At 48.4% G+C, this 16,049-nt stretch overlaps 2 protein-coding genes across 2 annotated transcripts in view; both read left to right on the plus strand.

Moving 5' to 3' along the window:
• LOC144102263 (protein argonaute-4-like) overlaps positions 1 to 1,865 on the plus strand; it is a 37,535-nt gene extending 35,670 nt beyond the window's left edge. The window contains exon 6 of the mRNA XM_077635568.1: positions 1,862 to 1,865. Coding sequence (XP_077491694.1) covers positions 1,862 to 1,865 — 4 coding nt within the window. The remainder of the gene's footprint in view (positions 1 to 1,861) is intronic.
• Positions 1,866 to 14,546: 12,681 nt separating this feature from the next.
• LOC144102264 (protein argonaute-2-like) overlaps positions 14,547 to 16,049 on the plus strand; it is a 28,451-nt gene continuing 26,948 nt past the window's right edge. The window contains exon 1 of the mRNA XM_077635569.1: positions 14,547 to 14,619. Coding sequence (XP_077491695.1) covers positions 14,547 to 14,619 — 73 coding nt within the window. The remainder of the gene's footprint in view (positions 14,620 to 16,049) is intronic.

The following is a 16,049-nucleotide window of genomic DNA, read 5'->3' on the forward strand; positions in this document are numbered from 1 at the left end:
TGCTTAAAGGTATGAAGGAAGATGATGCTGGAGACAGAAATGCCATTTCTTTAGTATTTTGAATTGATTTCATCAACACCAGAAAAAGAGGGTACTTGGTTATTTATCAGGTGTACTAAGCTATAAAGTGTAATGTCAACCGGTGCCATGTACAGGTAACCAAAATCAGGTACATACGAGATGTTAGGATTATCTTCTTGGGTGAAAATATATGCGAAAAACGAGTTAGATGCTTTAGGACATTCGGCATCGAAGTAGGGGGTGCTGTGAACGTCATGCATTGATATACCATTACTGACACTCTTCGGACGTATTGTCTTGAAGGACTTGCTTTTATTGTTCTTAAGTAGCGCAGTAAGGGCTTTTTGAAAAAAAAAATTTTCGTCACAAAGGCCAGGACAAAACAGCTTTAGGTTGGTTTTATATTTACCCCGCGCGCAGGGCGAACATTCGTGCTTTGTATTTTTGTACAACCGTTTTTTTCTTATTTCTCATGCGTTGATGCTTTCTTGTAAAGCAAGTGTTAGGTTTATGATTTGATAGCGTGATAAGCGGGACATGTTTGGCTACTATTTCGCCGAGCTTGTCTCTAAATTGAACCCGCGGTTATCTTCTTCTGACCTATATTGAAAAGAGGGTGTCAGAATATTATCAGAAAACATTTGAATTTCGTCATTTATTGGACTGTAATCTCCTCTGTTTAGTCGCGAATCCGTAATGTCAATAAATCTGCCAATAAATGATAATGTCGTTAAATCTGGACGTGTAGCGCCAGCTCCGAAAATAATGGCATAGGCAAACTTAAGGTTACAAATATCTGCGGTTATTTCTAGTGCGCGTGTGGCACGGGTAATAAAAGGAAGCGCCACCTGCTGTTGAGATCTCAGCTCAGTAGGGGGTTGCAGTTAGACCAGTCTACTGACCCGCTGCATCGGCCCAGTCGGCGGCATTTCCGGCTGCCACATCTTTATATCCTGGTTAATATAAGTACAACTACAACTTCCATTATAGTTGGATACAACTCAAGAAGCGAGCGGCTTTTCCCCCTGAATGGACTCTCTTGCAGCCAATGGCGTAGACCCATTCTCATGAGCCTGCTTGGGTAACCACGTAGCGAATGCTAGATGAAAGGGGTTAGTCTCCTCCCGCACAGGGGAGAATATTGTTACTATTGTCACAGTCACGGCGCTCGCCGCATTGTCAACATTGCAGGTTCGTGAGAATAAGCCGACGCCATTGGCTGGAAGGGGCTCCTTTTACAGAGAAAAGCGGCTTTATTCTTGAGTTGTATCCGACTATATTCGAATTAGTGTAGCCAGGAAAAAATATCTCGCGAAATGGCACCAGGAAAACTACGGCTGAGCGGTGAAGCCCGACGTTCCTATACTGAATTTTCTTAGCTCTGTGTGCTTGTTCACTTTAGGCATACTCAAACACCAAGCTTGCTCAGAAATTTTAGTTCAGTGAAGTCAACTAGGGTGTCAATGCCCAGAGTTATGTACAAACCGATCACGTGATCCAGAATGTGGACCGCGTGAACTCAATTTAACGGAGTGTGCCGAGTAACTGCAGCCGTCTGTTATTCATTTCAGTGTTGGTTGGAAAATCTGCACTTCCGTTGAACTCAATGGTAGCTTAAACGGCTTGTTTAACCAGAGTACAACCGATAATAGCATTGCTAAAAAAACGCTGCTCTTCGCCGTACACTTTTTGTCAAACGACAAATGTATAAGATACGACAGCGTAGTTCTTGAACGTCCAAATTGTTAGGTTTACATTCTGAACTATGTAGATATCGTGATGATTCGAATGACCTTTCAGCCTTGACCGACATTTTTGTTTCGGCTCTCAAATCTCGCAGGTGAGCGCCATCCGGCTAGCGTGCAGGGAACTGTCTCCCAACGAGACCTACGAGCCACCACTGACGTTCATCGTGGTCCAGAAGCGGCATCACACGCGGTTCATGCCCGCCAACGACCGCGACGGCGTGGGAAAGTGTCGCAACGTCCCACCAGGCACGACCGTAGACTCGGTGGTCACGCACCCGCTGGACTTCGACTTCTTCCTCTGCAGCCACTTCGGCATCCAGGTAGGCGTCCTCTTCTCCGCTCTTGTTGCGATTGTCAGTGGGAACAAATGTCGGCGGTGTTTTCGTTTATGAATTTTCAGAGGAAATAGTCCGGGCGCCGGCGTCGCCACAGTCGCGTCGCGTCTTTAGTGCGCTACAAATTCCAGGAGCGCCTGCGGTGTAGGCCTTCCACATCTTGAGGAAACGGAAGCATGGCCTTCGAGATCACCTACGCGCGAGACGGTGACGGAAGCTTTCCGCTTTACGTTTAGGCCACCAGGAGCTCTGTGTGTGACTGTGACATCATGTTCGACTTTGGGGAAGCGGTACGAAAGTTGCGCATGGGGGGCCTTTAGGGCCAGTGCAGAGTGATGCTGTCATGTGAATGTGGTCATTGGTTTTTATTCTCGAGGTGGCGTCTACTGAGACAATGAATGCATAAGGTTGGGTGAAAAGAGAAGCGCTTGATGTTTAGCTCGTACGTTAAAGCGGGAAGCGGCTTCGAAGTCTCAAAAAACGGTCAAAATTGATTTTTTATTTAAATAGTCGTGTCGGCTTGTATGCCTCGTTTTTTAGGCTGTCCCGATGTCGGAACAGCGACATAGATGACGATGACCGACTAATGCGCTGATGACAGCCAGCCAGGAAATAATAGTTGTTCACTGTATTTAGTGGCGCGCGGGCATCTAAGGCCAGATAAAGCCTGAAACATGTTGTGCATGCAGCATTAGGAGCAGGGCAAGCGCATGTTGTGCTCATGGGCACTGCCGGTTTTTGTATATTGCGTTTAAACACTGTCCTTCCCACGTAATGGCGCATTTAAACCGCAAACACCACGCCACATCACATCGCACCACAAGCAGGACCACACCGCACCACCACATACCACGACACGACGCGACACAAACCGACACGGCTCCCGGAATTCTCGCATGTGAATAAATGTACCCCTCGGTGCACCCGCAGGGCACCAGCCGGCCGGCCCACTACTATATCGTGTGGGATGACTCCAAGTTCAGCGCGGATGACCTGCAGAAGCTCAGCTTCTACCTGTGCCACACATACTCCCGGTGTGCAAGGAGCGTGAGCATCCCTGCCCCTGTGTACTACGCGCACCTGGCCGCCTTCCGCGCAAAACAGCACATCGCCAGCAAGCTGGAAACGTTCGGCGTTGTCAGGCAGTCGCCTGAGGGCGGCGGGGATGCAGTGTTGACCACTGCCCAATACGTGGAGGCCGTCAAGGTGCTGCAGGAACTGCAGGCCTCCATGTACTTCGTGTAATGGAGGAGGTTCTCCGCTGCCCCTGCATTCCGGTTACGGTGAGCCTGGAGGAGTACCACTGACGTCATACCCAACAGTTCTGGAGAAAAGCATTTTTGAACGGGAAAACGTTTAAAGGCCTTTGCAGGGAGGGTGTTACATAGGGTATAGGGAGGGTATTATGAGCGCAGTGGTCCTCATATATTGTAAGATTCTACTACAACCATAAATATATCCCCAACCTCCCGCCTGCAGGCTTGCAGTTTTTGCTATTAACGTTTTTGCTACAGTCCAAAGTGTTCCTCATTGATTTTCTATTACAGTCATAACTGCTCGATGCGAGCGATGGAAACACTATAAAAGGAAGGTTTTTCTAGATATCGGAAGAATGGACCTTAAACATTTCTATACCAGTATCTTACAGTTTCGCAATTTTCAAAATACTTGTCCAAGAATGTTGGACATGTGCGCAAAACGTAGAGGACAATATAAACGTGACACGCAGTGGACATCTTCTCGCGTCCACCCTGGCGTCGCAATGTCGTGTGTTCAAGGCGCAGGTGAAGCGGTATGCATGGGATGGACGATAAAGATCGGCATTTCACGAATGCCATATAGCAACATTTTTTAATGCGTTTTGTTGGAGTGAGAGACGACTTAACTGTCAAGTGCTGCTCTGCCCGCATTCAGGGCCGCTGCTTCGAATTCCTCTACGCCGAAAAAAAAAGTAGTCGGTTGTAATTTCTTTTTGTGTTACCTAAACAAGAAGTTTACCACAAGACGAAATTTAAAACTAGAGAATTTTGATCCAAATTCTGTGGCCGAAATTTAAGGTTGTTCAATTTGGTTCATTCTAAGCTACACATCACAGAGGCGCAACTGAACAGGGACATGAACACCCAGCGCCTGCCCTGTGTTGTGTCGCTTTCACGTGCTTGTTTAATTGCGCTTAGGTCAGCTCTGCATCTTCTATGAGCGCACATCCAAACTTTTGCTTAGAATGTACATGCGCCTGATATATTTTTTTTTCTGCTCTTAACAAAACGCTATTGACCAGTCTTCGGGGATATTTTCTTCTTTTTTTTTTCGCTGCATGTGGCCTGCTTGCTATACTCATACATGCTGTATATAGGGCAGGCAGAGAAGAACCTGAACTAAATTTAAATGGATTTGTGCTGCTTGAGAGCATTTCGTAGCTGCACAAAAATGCAATCCAACTTTAGAAAACCGCAGCCTTCGCGACGTTCAAATGCATAGCGTCAGATAATTGTCAAGCCTGGCGGGTGTCTCTTTGCGACAGAGAGAGGGAGAAGCCCTTTAATTTAAACCAGAGATTTTAGCTGGCATGCTACACTCTAAAAACCAATATATGCCCATATAGGAGTAAAGAAGAGATTAAACGGCCCTCTAGCACGCAGGACAGATTACTCCTCTTTCTTACTCCCTTTTTATTCCTTTCTGTTTAGAGTATACTCTGCATGGGGAAGGGACTTGAGGCGAGGAAGTCGTAAGCAGAGAAGCGCAGAAAATGTCGTTATAGCAGTGAAACCATAAAAAGTACTTTAAATGGGATCAAGGCATAAATGGGCAGTTAATTTGGGCTGAGGTACATGGACAAGTAACGCTACAAGACATTAAATGGTGATGCGCAGTATGTCCTACAAAGGCGCTGACAGTGTTCACTGCATGAATAGTGTATAATGGTGAGACTTCAATTCATAGCGGTGAGTTGTTTTCTACTTCCCTATTTAGGCGCCATTGGGCTTTTCGAGCGCAAGCATGGATCTCGGAGAACGTTCTCTGAGATCGCTGTGTGTGCCACTTAGCACTGTTTTGCAGCATTCTCTATAGATACCAATGTGATGAACATAGAGATCAAAAACCGTTCTTTGCGATCGAAAACAATAGAAAACAATCGGAAACAATGAAATAAAGGGTTTATTTTCTTGGAAAAAATGCATGATCAGTATATTTCAGTTGTAGCTCCGCGAGGCTGTTATGAGCAATTATTAATCAATGGTGTTCGTTGTTAGAGGCTCGGGCTGCCTTTGATTAAAATTCGACGGAATAATTTCGAGATAAGTGTAAGTCAGCCAAGCCGCCACTAATTGCACCTTTTGTTTTCTTGCAGGCTCGCAAGACGAAGGATTTCCTTGGTTTTGTTGTTTCATGGGCTGTCCGAAGAATGGGGGTGCCAACATTGTTGTTTGTGTGCCTTGAAATTTATTAAGTTGCAATAAAAAAAATGGCCAAAAAAGTTGGCCGTTACATGGGGTCTCCTTGTTTTGCACTCACTGGCGATTGCATTGGCCATGCGTTGGCCGAAGCCAGTCTGTTCTACTACAACACATGCTAATAAAGTGAAAGGGATTTGAGACGTAGTTAAACCGCGTAGACTCGCGAACGCATGTGTTTACCTTGGTTGGCTCATGGCTTTGCTTTCCTGGATGGGTTTTGCTTTGCTGGGATAATGGACTCAGGTTAAGCTATGACCGAGGTTAAGCTTATCTGATCTGTTCGCGCTGCAGAAGGTTAAGCTTATCTGATCTGTTCGCGCCGCAGATGGAAATTGATATGGACGACGATGTGCAATGCACAGCACGAGTGTGTGTGGCTTTTTGACACAATGTGTTATCGGCTCAAGAGATATCCGCAACCACTCGGCACTGTTTCGAGAGCTTTTCTTCCAACGCCTTCCGCAGACCATCCGCCTTTCCTTGCGGCGGCCTGTGACGTCACCCTCGACCGCCTTGCTGATCTCGCCGATAATGTTCATGCGGCGACCTCGCCGTCCGTCACTGCTGTTTTTCAGCCCAGAACAGATCGGCGAGCCTTAGCTCGCGAGCCACGGCCAGGTGCCGTCGGCCAGCACGACCAGGTGGTTTCGGGAGCGCGACTGGAGCGCGACTGTGTACCAGCCCGCGCACGCGAACGAGACGATAACATTGGCAACGTCGTCATGCAAGTAAAAGAAGCGTTAGAAAAAATACAGGAAGGAAATGATGCCCGGCGCATGAAACTGGATTTATTCGAGCAGTTCCTGTGCCCTGCAGGCACTGCTCGCCAGTGCAGTGACAGACGGTCTAGAAAACATTATTCCGTGGCTTAAGACCCTGGCCGAGACGGCATTAGCTGAACACAGGCGCGGATTCGCGTCGGAAATCCGGGACGCACTGGCTGAAAACGAGAGGGCCATGAAAGAGGTAGTCAGGCAGGAGTGTGAGCGGACAGCCCTGTGTATGAAGGACAGGGTCGTAGAAGCCTTGTGTGAAGATCGCACGCTGGGAGATGCCGGATCTTCAGCTTCGGCGGCGTCAGCTGGAAAACAGGCTACGTGAGTAGACAACGACGCCAAAGCTGTGGAACAGCTGGCCATCGCTTCCCTGAACATCGGTGGTGACTTTCTTGACAAGTAGGTTCCGTTCGAATGAACCATAGATGACTGGGATGAATTTCTCGCCCAAGCACGTTTCTCGAGATTCCGCACAAGCAGCGATGGCCAGTCTGCTGCCACTATGGATACCTTATAGTTCCGTGCCTCTGTTTTGACGGCCTCCGTTCTTGGCTTCGTGTTTACACACTCAAGGGCTTGTTCGACAAATTCCTGAATTGACCCATGGATAAGAAGGTTAAACTAGTTCTCATCGATCCTAGCTACTGCACGAGGCAATTAACTGTAAGGAGCGCAATTCGACGAGTCGGAAAATTTGTCTTTCCAAAGTTGGGTAAGCAAGTTGTTTGCGGGATGCGCGGATCCTGTATACATCGGGGCATCGAGAAACACGGATTGTCCGGAAGCAGCAAGATCTGCCTTCGGCTGGAATTGGAACCGTAGCTTAGCGTTCTGTTGCAGTGGTTCTGTTCGGGGCTTCTTACTCTGTTGATTCCCGATGTCTTGATTTGCTGTGCGGCGTAAGCATCGGCATCCGGAGTTTGTTGTGTGTGACCCATTGATAACGTGTTTTTATTCTTGCATGCAGTTTGAATATCGAAGAATGTTAGCGAAAAAGTAAAGGTGTTATTTTCATTCTTGATTTTTTTCGTTTATTGTATCTTGCACATTGTGCCAGACAGCATGCGCTGATGCTGTTTCCTGGGCACAGGGACACCGTTATTCCACAGGAATCGGGGTGGCTCTAATCACATGAGATATGATGAGAACAAAGCGTAGGAGCGCTACATGGCCGTAGAACTGCTCTCTGTGCTCCCAAGAGGATCAGTGTTGCGCAGTTGTGGGCCACGTTGTTCTGTGAAAAGTGCAAGCGATGAGAAAAACACCAGGAGGGGCTCTTTCTCTGCGCAGTGATTGAAGAGGAAGCTTCTAAACCTTTGGCGCATCGTGAGCTAGGATGCGCAAATCTAAGCATGCGGTCTTAGCGCCATTTATTGGAACATAAGTAACCGCTCTCCTTGTTCTTTGCATCACGCCGAATCATCCGAAACATCATCCGAAAAAAAACCGAAGCATCCGCCTCTTATAATAGCACTGCGAGTTGGGCTGGTTGCAGACAGTGCACAAATAAATTTTTACAGTCACCCTAAACGTGAAAGCAGTGAAAAGGGAGTAAGCCGTTTTCTGGCACACTTCCTTTAAGGGGCAGGGTACGCCCACCAAGTCCTGGGGTAGATTTTTGTCACTAAAAATAGCAACTACTAGCGGTTTGGAGAAGAAACAAATTGCTTCTTTAAAAAAACAAGCGAATTTCTAGCACTTACGAAGATTTTAACCGAGAAGCTTCAATCGGCTGTATTTAGAATCCGAAGGGCCTCCGCCGCTGCACTTGTATGCCACCTGCATTTGCCAACTGCATCAAGTTACCGTGTCTTGCAGTGAGAATATACTAGCGTTGCGAAGTGTATGCATTCCGTTAATTTAATGACCGAAGTCTGCTACGGAGCTTCGTCAAAATACCCTGCCCCTAAATGTGAGCGCTCTAGAGGATAGGTTACTCTGCTTTTACACCTACATAGGCTTAATCGTGTTTTTTTTTTATAGTGGGAGCTGTATATGGCACATCTTCGGGGTTATCGACCGGGGCGTATTTATGGGAGTAAATGAAGTCCTTCCCCCTCACCCCAGCCCGGCTGGAACCCACTATCTGGACAAAAAAAATCCAAGAAATACGCGGTTTAAATGCGACCAGCATTTCCAAGTGTAACATATGAATCTGCCCGTGGTTACCGACTCGTATCTGTCCACGATAAGCCGCACCTCGTTGTGACGTGAGCACTACGCCAACACGCTTTTTAGGCTCTCGTTTCATGTGGATTAGTGAAATATGGCGAAGTGGTGGGTAGGCAGCACCAGGAAGCAGAGGGGAACTCTTAATTGCGGAAGAAAGAAAGCTGGGCGGGAGTGCGAGGATATGTGACATTTATCCTTCAGCTTGATCATAATGCGGCCGAATCTTTAACGTGCACTGACATCGCACAGCACATGGGCACCTTTTCGGTTTTTTGTCCATCGAAACGCGCCCGGCGCGGTCGGGTCTGAACCCGGGTACTCCCGCTCATTGTATATAGTGGGTGCCGGCTCACTCTGGGAACCCTGGAAACGAGGTTGCCGATAAATTGGCCCGAGGTCTGATTTGCCGGGCTCAGGACAGTCTCGATCCAGGATTCTCGAGGGAGCGGGCGCACACCTTTGCGGAGCTCACGCAAATAACCCGTTTGGACCGTCGGACTTACCATCCTCCCCACCCGTCTCTTACGCACTCCCAACAGATCCTCTTCAGACGCCTCAAGACCCGCTCTCTGTCATCCCCTCAGCTTTTATCCCACTATTGCGGCACATCCCCTGCATGCTCCCTATGTGGTGGCCCCCACGCCACACTCCTCCATATCCTTTTCGGCTGCCCTGCTGACCCTCCCCCGCGGGGACAGCACGCCATCTCGAGCTGGGAGGACTGGGAGGTCCGGCTTATGTCTGCAGACCCGACATCGCAGCTTGCTGCGGTGACTCGGGCTGCCGACGTCATGTCCCGGCATGACCTACTTGATGCAGTGCGGGACCGCGCAGTGGCCCAGGGATCCAGCTGGGTCTAAAACTCACTTGCTGAATAAAGTTTTTCTGTCTGTCTGTCTGTCTGTATAGAAGAGCGCCTTAACCATTCAGCTACCGCGGCGGGCCTGCTTACGTGGAGGAATGAGAAAGCATCGAACTTTTTCGAACGCGCGTATTTTCCAAGACGTGAGTACGTGATATGTTTATATTTCTTATTTTTATTTTCCTTTTTATTTTTACGTTTAATTTATTTTATTTCGAATTATTTTTATTTTGCTGTATTTATTCTGTTTTATTTTTACTTTTAATTTATTTTATTTCGAATTATATTTATTTTGCTGTATTTATTCTGTTTTATTTTTAATTTATTTTACTTTCCTCGCCCAGGTGCTATGTCGACGTCCATACGTGTCTATCGCGTCGTCGAAGTGCAATTAACTAATCAAAATTAATCAACCAAATGTTTTCCACAGCAAGACCCAATCGCGGACTATCTAGCACAATCAAACTTTTCAACATCCATTTTCACAGAACGACGTAATCGTGCGGATAATGTTTTGCTGACACGAAACACGCGACATAACCATCTGATGCTTTCGAATTAGTAATAACAAGAACGGTGTATACCAGATCCGCCCACCGCTACTCCCTCCGGGACTCCTGCGGGTGTCGTTCGGATTCCTCGTCCGCCTGTCCACCGCGTTGGCCGCGTCGCCCCAGGCGCACAGTTCGGGTACGTTGCTTGGCGCCAGAGGAATAGCGCCCTCAGCCGGGAGACCAAGACAGCCTCTCCGTCGGCCGTCTGGCCCTTCCAGAAGCACGACCCGCCATCCTGGCGCAGGCCTGCCTATGTGCAGAGATTGTTTGCCTGCTTCCAAGACACAGCCGGCAGCCGGAATCACGGAGCTTCTCAGTATCACTACCGTCAGAGAAAAGAGACGCTGACGTCTGATATCATGCACCTAGGGGACGTCGGGAAATATGAACTCCGCACTAGGCTTGGCTCTGTGCTTGGCCGAAGTGATCGAGTCAGCTCCTTAAACACAGCTGCGCTTCAGTGCTAATGAGCGGGCAGACGAAAATATCTCACTGCACGTCTTTCAGTCCTTTCTAATTTATTATGAGCAAAGGTATGGTTTGGTTTGTGGGTGTTTTTAACGTGCCAAAGCAACTAAGGTTATGAGAGACGCCACAGTGAAAGGCCGAGAAAATTTCTGCCGCCTGGGCTTCTTTATTACGACCAAAGGATTGGTACCAGCTGTGCATGGAAATTACCAGAGGATTGCTAGGTACGTTGTCCCAAGAAAAGTCTAGTTCTTGCTACTGAATCTTCGTTTTCTCGGCCAGTATGCAGACAAACAAAATGCAATGTTTCCGGTACGTTGTGCGATCTACCGCAACGTCATTTTTCACTCTACAGGTATTCTTGAGAATCTCTAATAATAATAATATTATTAATAATAATAATAATAATAATAATAATAATAATAATAATAATAATAATAATAATAATAATAATTGGTTTCGGGGGAAGGAAATGGCGCAGTATTTGTCTCATATATCGTTGAACAACTGACCCGCCCCGTGAAGAAAGGGACAAAGGAGGGAGTGAAAGAAGAAAGGAGAAAAGAGGAGCTGTAGTCGAGGGCTCCGGTCAAATTTCGACCACGTGGGGATCTTTAACATGCACTGACTTTGTACAGCACACGGGCGCTTTAGCGTTTTTCCTCCAGTGTGCTGTGCGATGTAAGTGCTCGTTGAAGATCCCCCGGTGGTCGAAATTATTCCCGAGCACTCCACTACTCTCTGTGCTAATAATAATTATTGGTTTTGTGGAAAAGGAAATGGCGCAGTATCTGTCTCATATATCGTTGCACACCTGAACCGCGCCGTAAGGGAAGGGATAAAGGAAGGACTGAAAGAGGAAAGGAAGAGGTGCCGTAGTGGAGGGCTCCGGAATAATTTCGACCACCTGGGGATCTTTAACGTGCACTGACATCGCACAGCACACGGGTGCCCTAGCGTTTCTCCTCCATAAAGACGCAGCCGTCGCGGTCGGGTTCGATCCCGGAAACTCCGGATCAGTAGTCGAGCGCCCTAACCACTGAGCCACCACGGCGTTGAAATCATCTCTGTGCTCAGAATGCATTTCAGGGTGTACTGAAGGCTATAACTACTTGCCAGGCCAACATGTATAATGCAACTGGAATGGAGGAGGATCAGGCAGGGAGATTAAACCACGGAGTTAGCCTATTGTTAAGCTGCTTAGAGCTCAATCAAGATCGAGAGAGAGAGAGAGAGGAGGATAGACCACACACACACACACACACACACACACACACACACACACACACACACACACACACACACACACACACACACACACACACACACACACACACACACACACACACACACACACACACGCACGCACGCACGCACGCACGCACGCACGCACGCACGCACGCACGCACGCACGCACACACACACACACACACACACACACACACACACACACACACACACACACACACACACACACACACACACACACACACACACACACACACACACACACACACACACACGCGCGCGCGCGCGCGCACACACGCACGCACGCACGCACAAGCGTCGCTGCAGACATGCCATCGTAACCAGAAGTATAACAAAGGAAAAGGGTTTGCTTTTCAGCTGTATATTGAAGCTCTCAGGCTACCACCAGACACCAAAAGTCCTCAAAAGGTGAGAAAAGGGTCGTCCTAGCACTAACTTGGAGATGAAAGGACGCGACAAGTGCTCCCCCACATGTCTTAGAAAAAATCTGAGTTTCTTGGTTGCTTTTGTCAAAGAACGTTCACTGCGGCGTCCCACATATCTGAATTGTTTTGGGACGTTAAACCCTTTAAACAAACCAAACAAAATTTTCTTTCTTTTTTTGAAGTTAGCAACGCTTGACGATCATGGAACCTCGTTACCGCAGCGTTATGATCCCGCCACACTCTTCAAAACCGCTTCGGTTCGAATGTCGTGTAGTTCGCATACTGTGAGACCTGATGCCGTAGCGCTGGGCTACGAAGAAATAAGTTTGAAGAAAGAAAACACCGAAGTAATTGTCTCACTTCTCGGTGGAACAATCCGCTTTCAAACCATAGCGTCCGTTCGAAAATAGAAGCGCTGGCACCGCCGTAGCGTTCTGCCACAATAAGGTGGTGGTTACAACTTTATTGCCACAAAATGGAAGCGTGGATTAGTTGGGGCTGGTGCGAGGCAGTGTGTCCTCCACTCGGGGGCGGCCTCTCGAGCTCGCGTGATGGCCAGCTGCATTGTTTTCTAGAACTGGCCAAGATCTTGTCCCAATCCTCCGCTGTGGGAGGTGGCAAGAATGTCATCAAAGAGGGTGGGCTATCGCATTCGGGCAGTGACGACGCCCTACGACCAGAATTTCCCGAGGGACGGGTTGATCTCATTTCATGACACCACCCATCACGTTAGGCTGGAGAGGCGCGCATATCCCCCTCACCACAGATCTTTAACAAAAGCGCAGGAAGTTTCCTGGCGCCGACTGCAAACAGGCTCCCTTCAGAATCCGGCAGTGCTTTCCCTCAAGGACCCCGGCTAGTACGACCCATACTGCCATAAATATGGTGAAAGGACCACATACACCCCCATTCTGTGAAACTGTGCAAATGATACGCTTCAGGCGGAGTTGATACAGCTCGCTTCTCCCGAGCGGTGGGACGCCGTGCTGGTCAGCAGCTCGGATCTCAAGATTCAAGTACGGGCAATCGAGCGGGTCAATGAGGTCGCCGCCAGCCATGGGCTATCGGCCATCTAGTATGTGTCTCCTGCAATATGCCCTCGACGCAATAAATGTTTTACGTAATAATAATAATAATAATAATAATAATAATAATAATAATAATAATAATAATAATAATTGGGTTTTGGAGAATTGAAATGGCGCAGTATCTGTCTCATATATCCGCGGACACCTGAAAAGCGCCGTAAGAGAGGGGATAAAGGAGGGAGTGAAAGTAGAAAGGAAGAGAGAGGTGCCGTAGTGGAGGGCTCCGGATTAATTTACACCACTTGGGGATCTTTAACGTGCACTTACATTGCACTGCACACGAGCGCCTCCGCGTTTTGCCTCCATAAAAACGCAGCCGCCGCGGTAGGGTTCGAACCCGGGAACTCCGGATCAGTAGCCAAGCGCCTTAACTACTGAGCCACCGCGGCGGGTAAATGTTTTACAATCCAATCCAATCCATTAAAATTGAAAGTTGGCTGTTGGGGAAAGGAAATGGTGTAGTATGTATCAAACCTCGGCGGAAACCCGAACCGCTCCTTAAGTGAAGGGATAAAGGAGGGACTGAGAAAAGAAAGCAAGAAAAAAGCCCGTAGTGGAGGGCTCCGGAATAATTTCGACCAACTGGCGATCTTTAACGAGCAATGAAATTTCACAGCACACGGGCGTTACCTCGTGTTCGGGAAAGAGGCTACGCTGGGTCGAATACTGCTACCGACCACAGCAACGCCACCTTCAAGGAAGCGCCACGGGGCAACTTTTTCTTTATTTTTAAAAATGTTAGGAACGATAGATTACGGTGGGACTCCTGTCCGCAGCGCTGATTTCTTGCTTTAAGTTTGACATTAGGAACGCTACATAAGGGTGGAACTCCAATGGCGCAGCATTGGGCTGCCACAACACCCTTACAGACCGCTTCTGTCGAATAGTGCTGAGACCCTATGCCGCTATGAAAAATTTTCTTCAGAAATAGCCCCCTTCTTCCCTCGAGAACCACCTCTGGCGTCTGGCTCCGCCGCCTCGGCTTTTGCTCCGGCTGCGACTTTGCCTCTGCTGCTGCTGTTGTGGTCTCCCCCATCTTAACTCGCTCGCTGTCTTCAGTCTTTCCTTGCAGTCCCTGGTTCCTGCCACTTGGCCACCGCCGCACAGCAGCACGAGTGCATACCCAAGTGTCTGCTGTGCGGCGGTGGCCACGTGGCAGGAACCAGGGACTGCAAGCAAAGACTGAAGACAGCGAGCGAGCTAAGATGGGGGAGACCCCAACAGCAGCAGCAGAGGCAAAGTTACAGCCGGAGCCAAAGCCGAGGCGGCGGAGCCAGACGCCAGAGGTGGTTCTCAAGGGAAGAAGGGGACCAGAGCGGGTGGAGCAGCAGCCGTAGCCGCAGCCGCAGCCGAGCCCGGGACGGATCATGGACACCGCCACCCAAGGGGCAGCAGCAGCAGGCAGAGAAACAGCAACAAAAGAAAAGCGGCGGCCCGAAGGTGAGCTGGGGAGCCGGCCCTCCCATTACAATTCACCCAGATACTCCGCACTCAAACCCAAATGACCACACAAACAATGATAAACAAATTATAAACGAGTTAAGAAAGGAAAATCAACAGCTGAGGAAACAGCTAAATGACATAATCAAGGAGCTACAAGAGATCAGGCGACAGGGTCTAACACCGGCAACACCATACTCAGCACCCATAAGGGTGGCCACTCCGCCGCCTAAGTCCCCTAGCCCCGAGCCACAGGCAGCGGAAGGGATTAGCGAAATCAAGAACATGCTACTAAATCTGCAGTCACAATTTCAGAACATACAGAAGGAAATGCAAACCACACAACAAAAAGTAGCCCTACAAGGACTGGGATTCCGCAATTACATAAAGAACCAGAATTTGCAAAAGATCCATGACTCTAGAGATAGACTATACAACGAGCGCCGCTTCGGCGGGAACGCAGAAACCCCAGGAATAGCTAACGCTAATATTCACAATAATACCAACGCCCCAATATGGCCGGAGGCAACAAATTAGAAATTAGGCAGTGGAACTGCAGGGGCTACAGGCATAAACAAGGGCTCCTGCAACAATTCATCAATCACAAAGGTACGATGCCAGACCTAATACTATTACAAGAAACCTTCACCACTCCGACACTTAGGGGCTACACGTGTTTGGAGAGAGGCAAGGTCGCAACCCTCATAAGCAACAAGATAGTCACCATAGCACACGACGAGATTAAGGACACAAACATCGAACACACAATAACGGAGATCATTCCGAAGAAGAAGAGGAAAGCGAAAAGCACTTTCGTAATTAACGTATATAGTTCACCAAAACAGAGGAACGGAGAGTTTATAAAGCTCTTCGCCGAAGCTAAAAAACTAGCGGGACAAAACACGCTAGTCGTAGCAGGAGACTTCAATGCCAAGAGTCCACAGTGGGGTTACGCGAAAGACGACAAAAAGGGTAGAGAGATTAGCACTGCGGCAGAAAACGTAGGATGCGAGCTCCTAACCGATGAAGCCCAACCAACCAGAATAGGAAACAGCGTCAGTGTAGACACCTGCCCTGACCTAACCTTCGTAAAGAATGCCAGAAACGTGGAATGGGAAAATACGCTCGAGAATCTTGGGAGCTATCACTACATTCTACGCCTGCAACTGGAGGCAGAACATACGAAAAGGAAGATCGGCACAGCCAAGCTAACGGACTGGGACGCTTTTCGAGAACACTGCAGATGGATGAGCGGCGACATAACCTCCCCGGAGGAATGAAGCCACCAGCTAAAACAGGTCCAAGAGATGTACACCCGAGAAGTGGACAGGACCGAGGAAGCACCGGAGGTAGATAGGCGGCTGCTTAGGCTATGGGAAGCAAGGCGCGGTCTCACCAAACGATGAAAAAAACAGAAACTAAATAAGAAA

This window comes from Amblyomma americanum, chromosome 8 (genome assembly GCF_052857255.1).
Source record: "Amblyomma americanum isolate KBUSLIRL-KWMA chromosome 8, ASM5285725v1, whole genome shotgun sequence".
Taxonomy (NCBI): domain Eukaryota; kingdom Metazoa; phylum Arthropoda; class Arachnida; order Ixodida; family Ixodidae; genus Amblyomma; species Amblyomma americanum.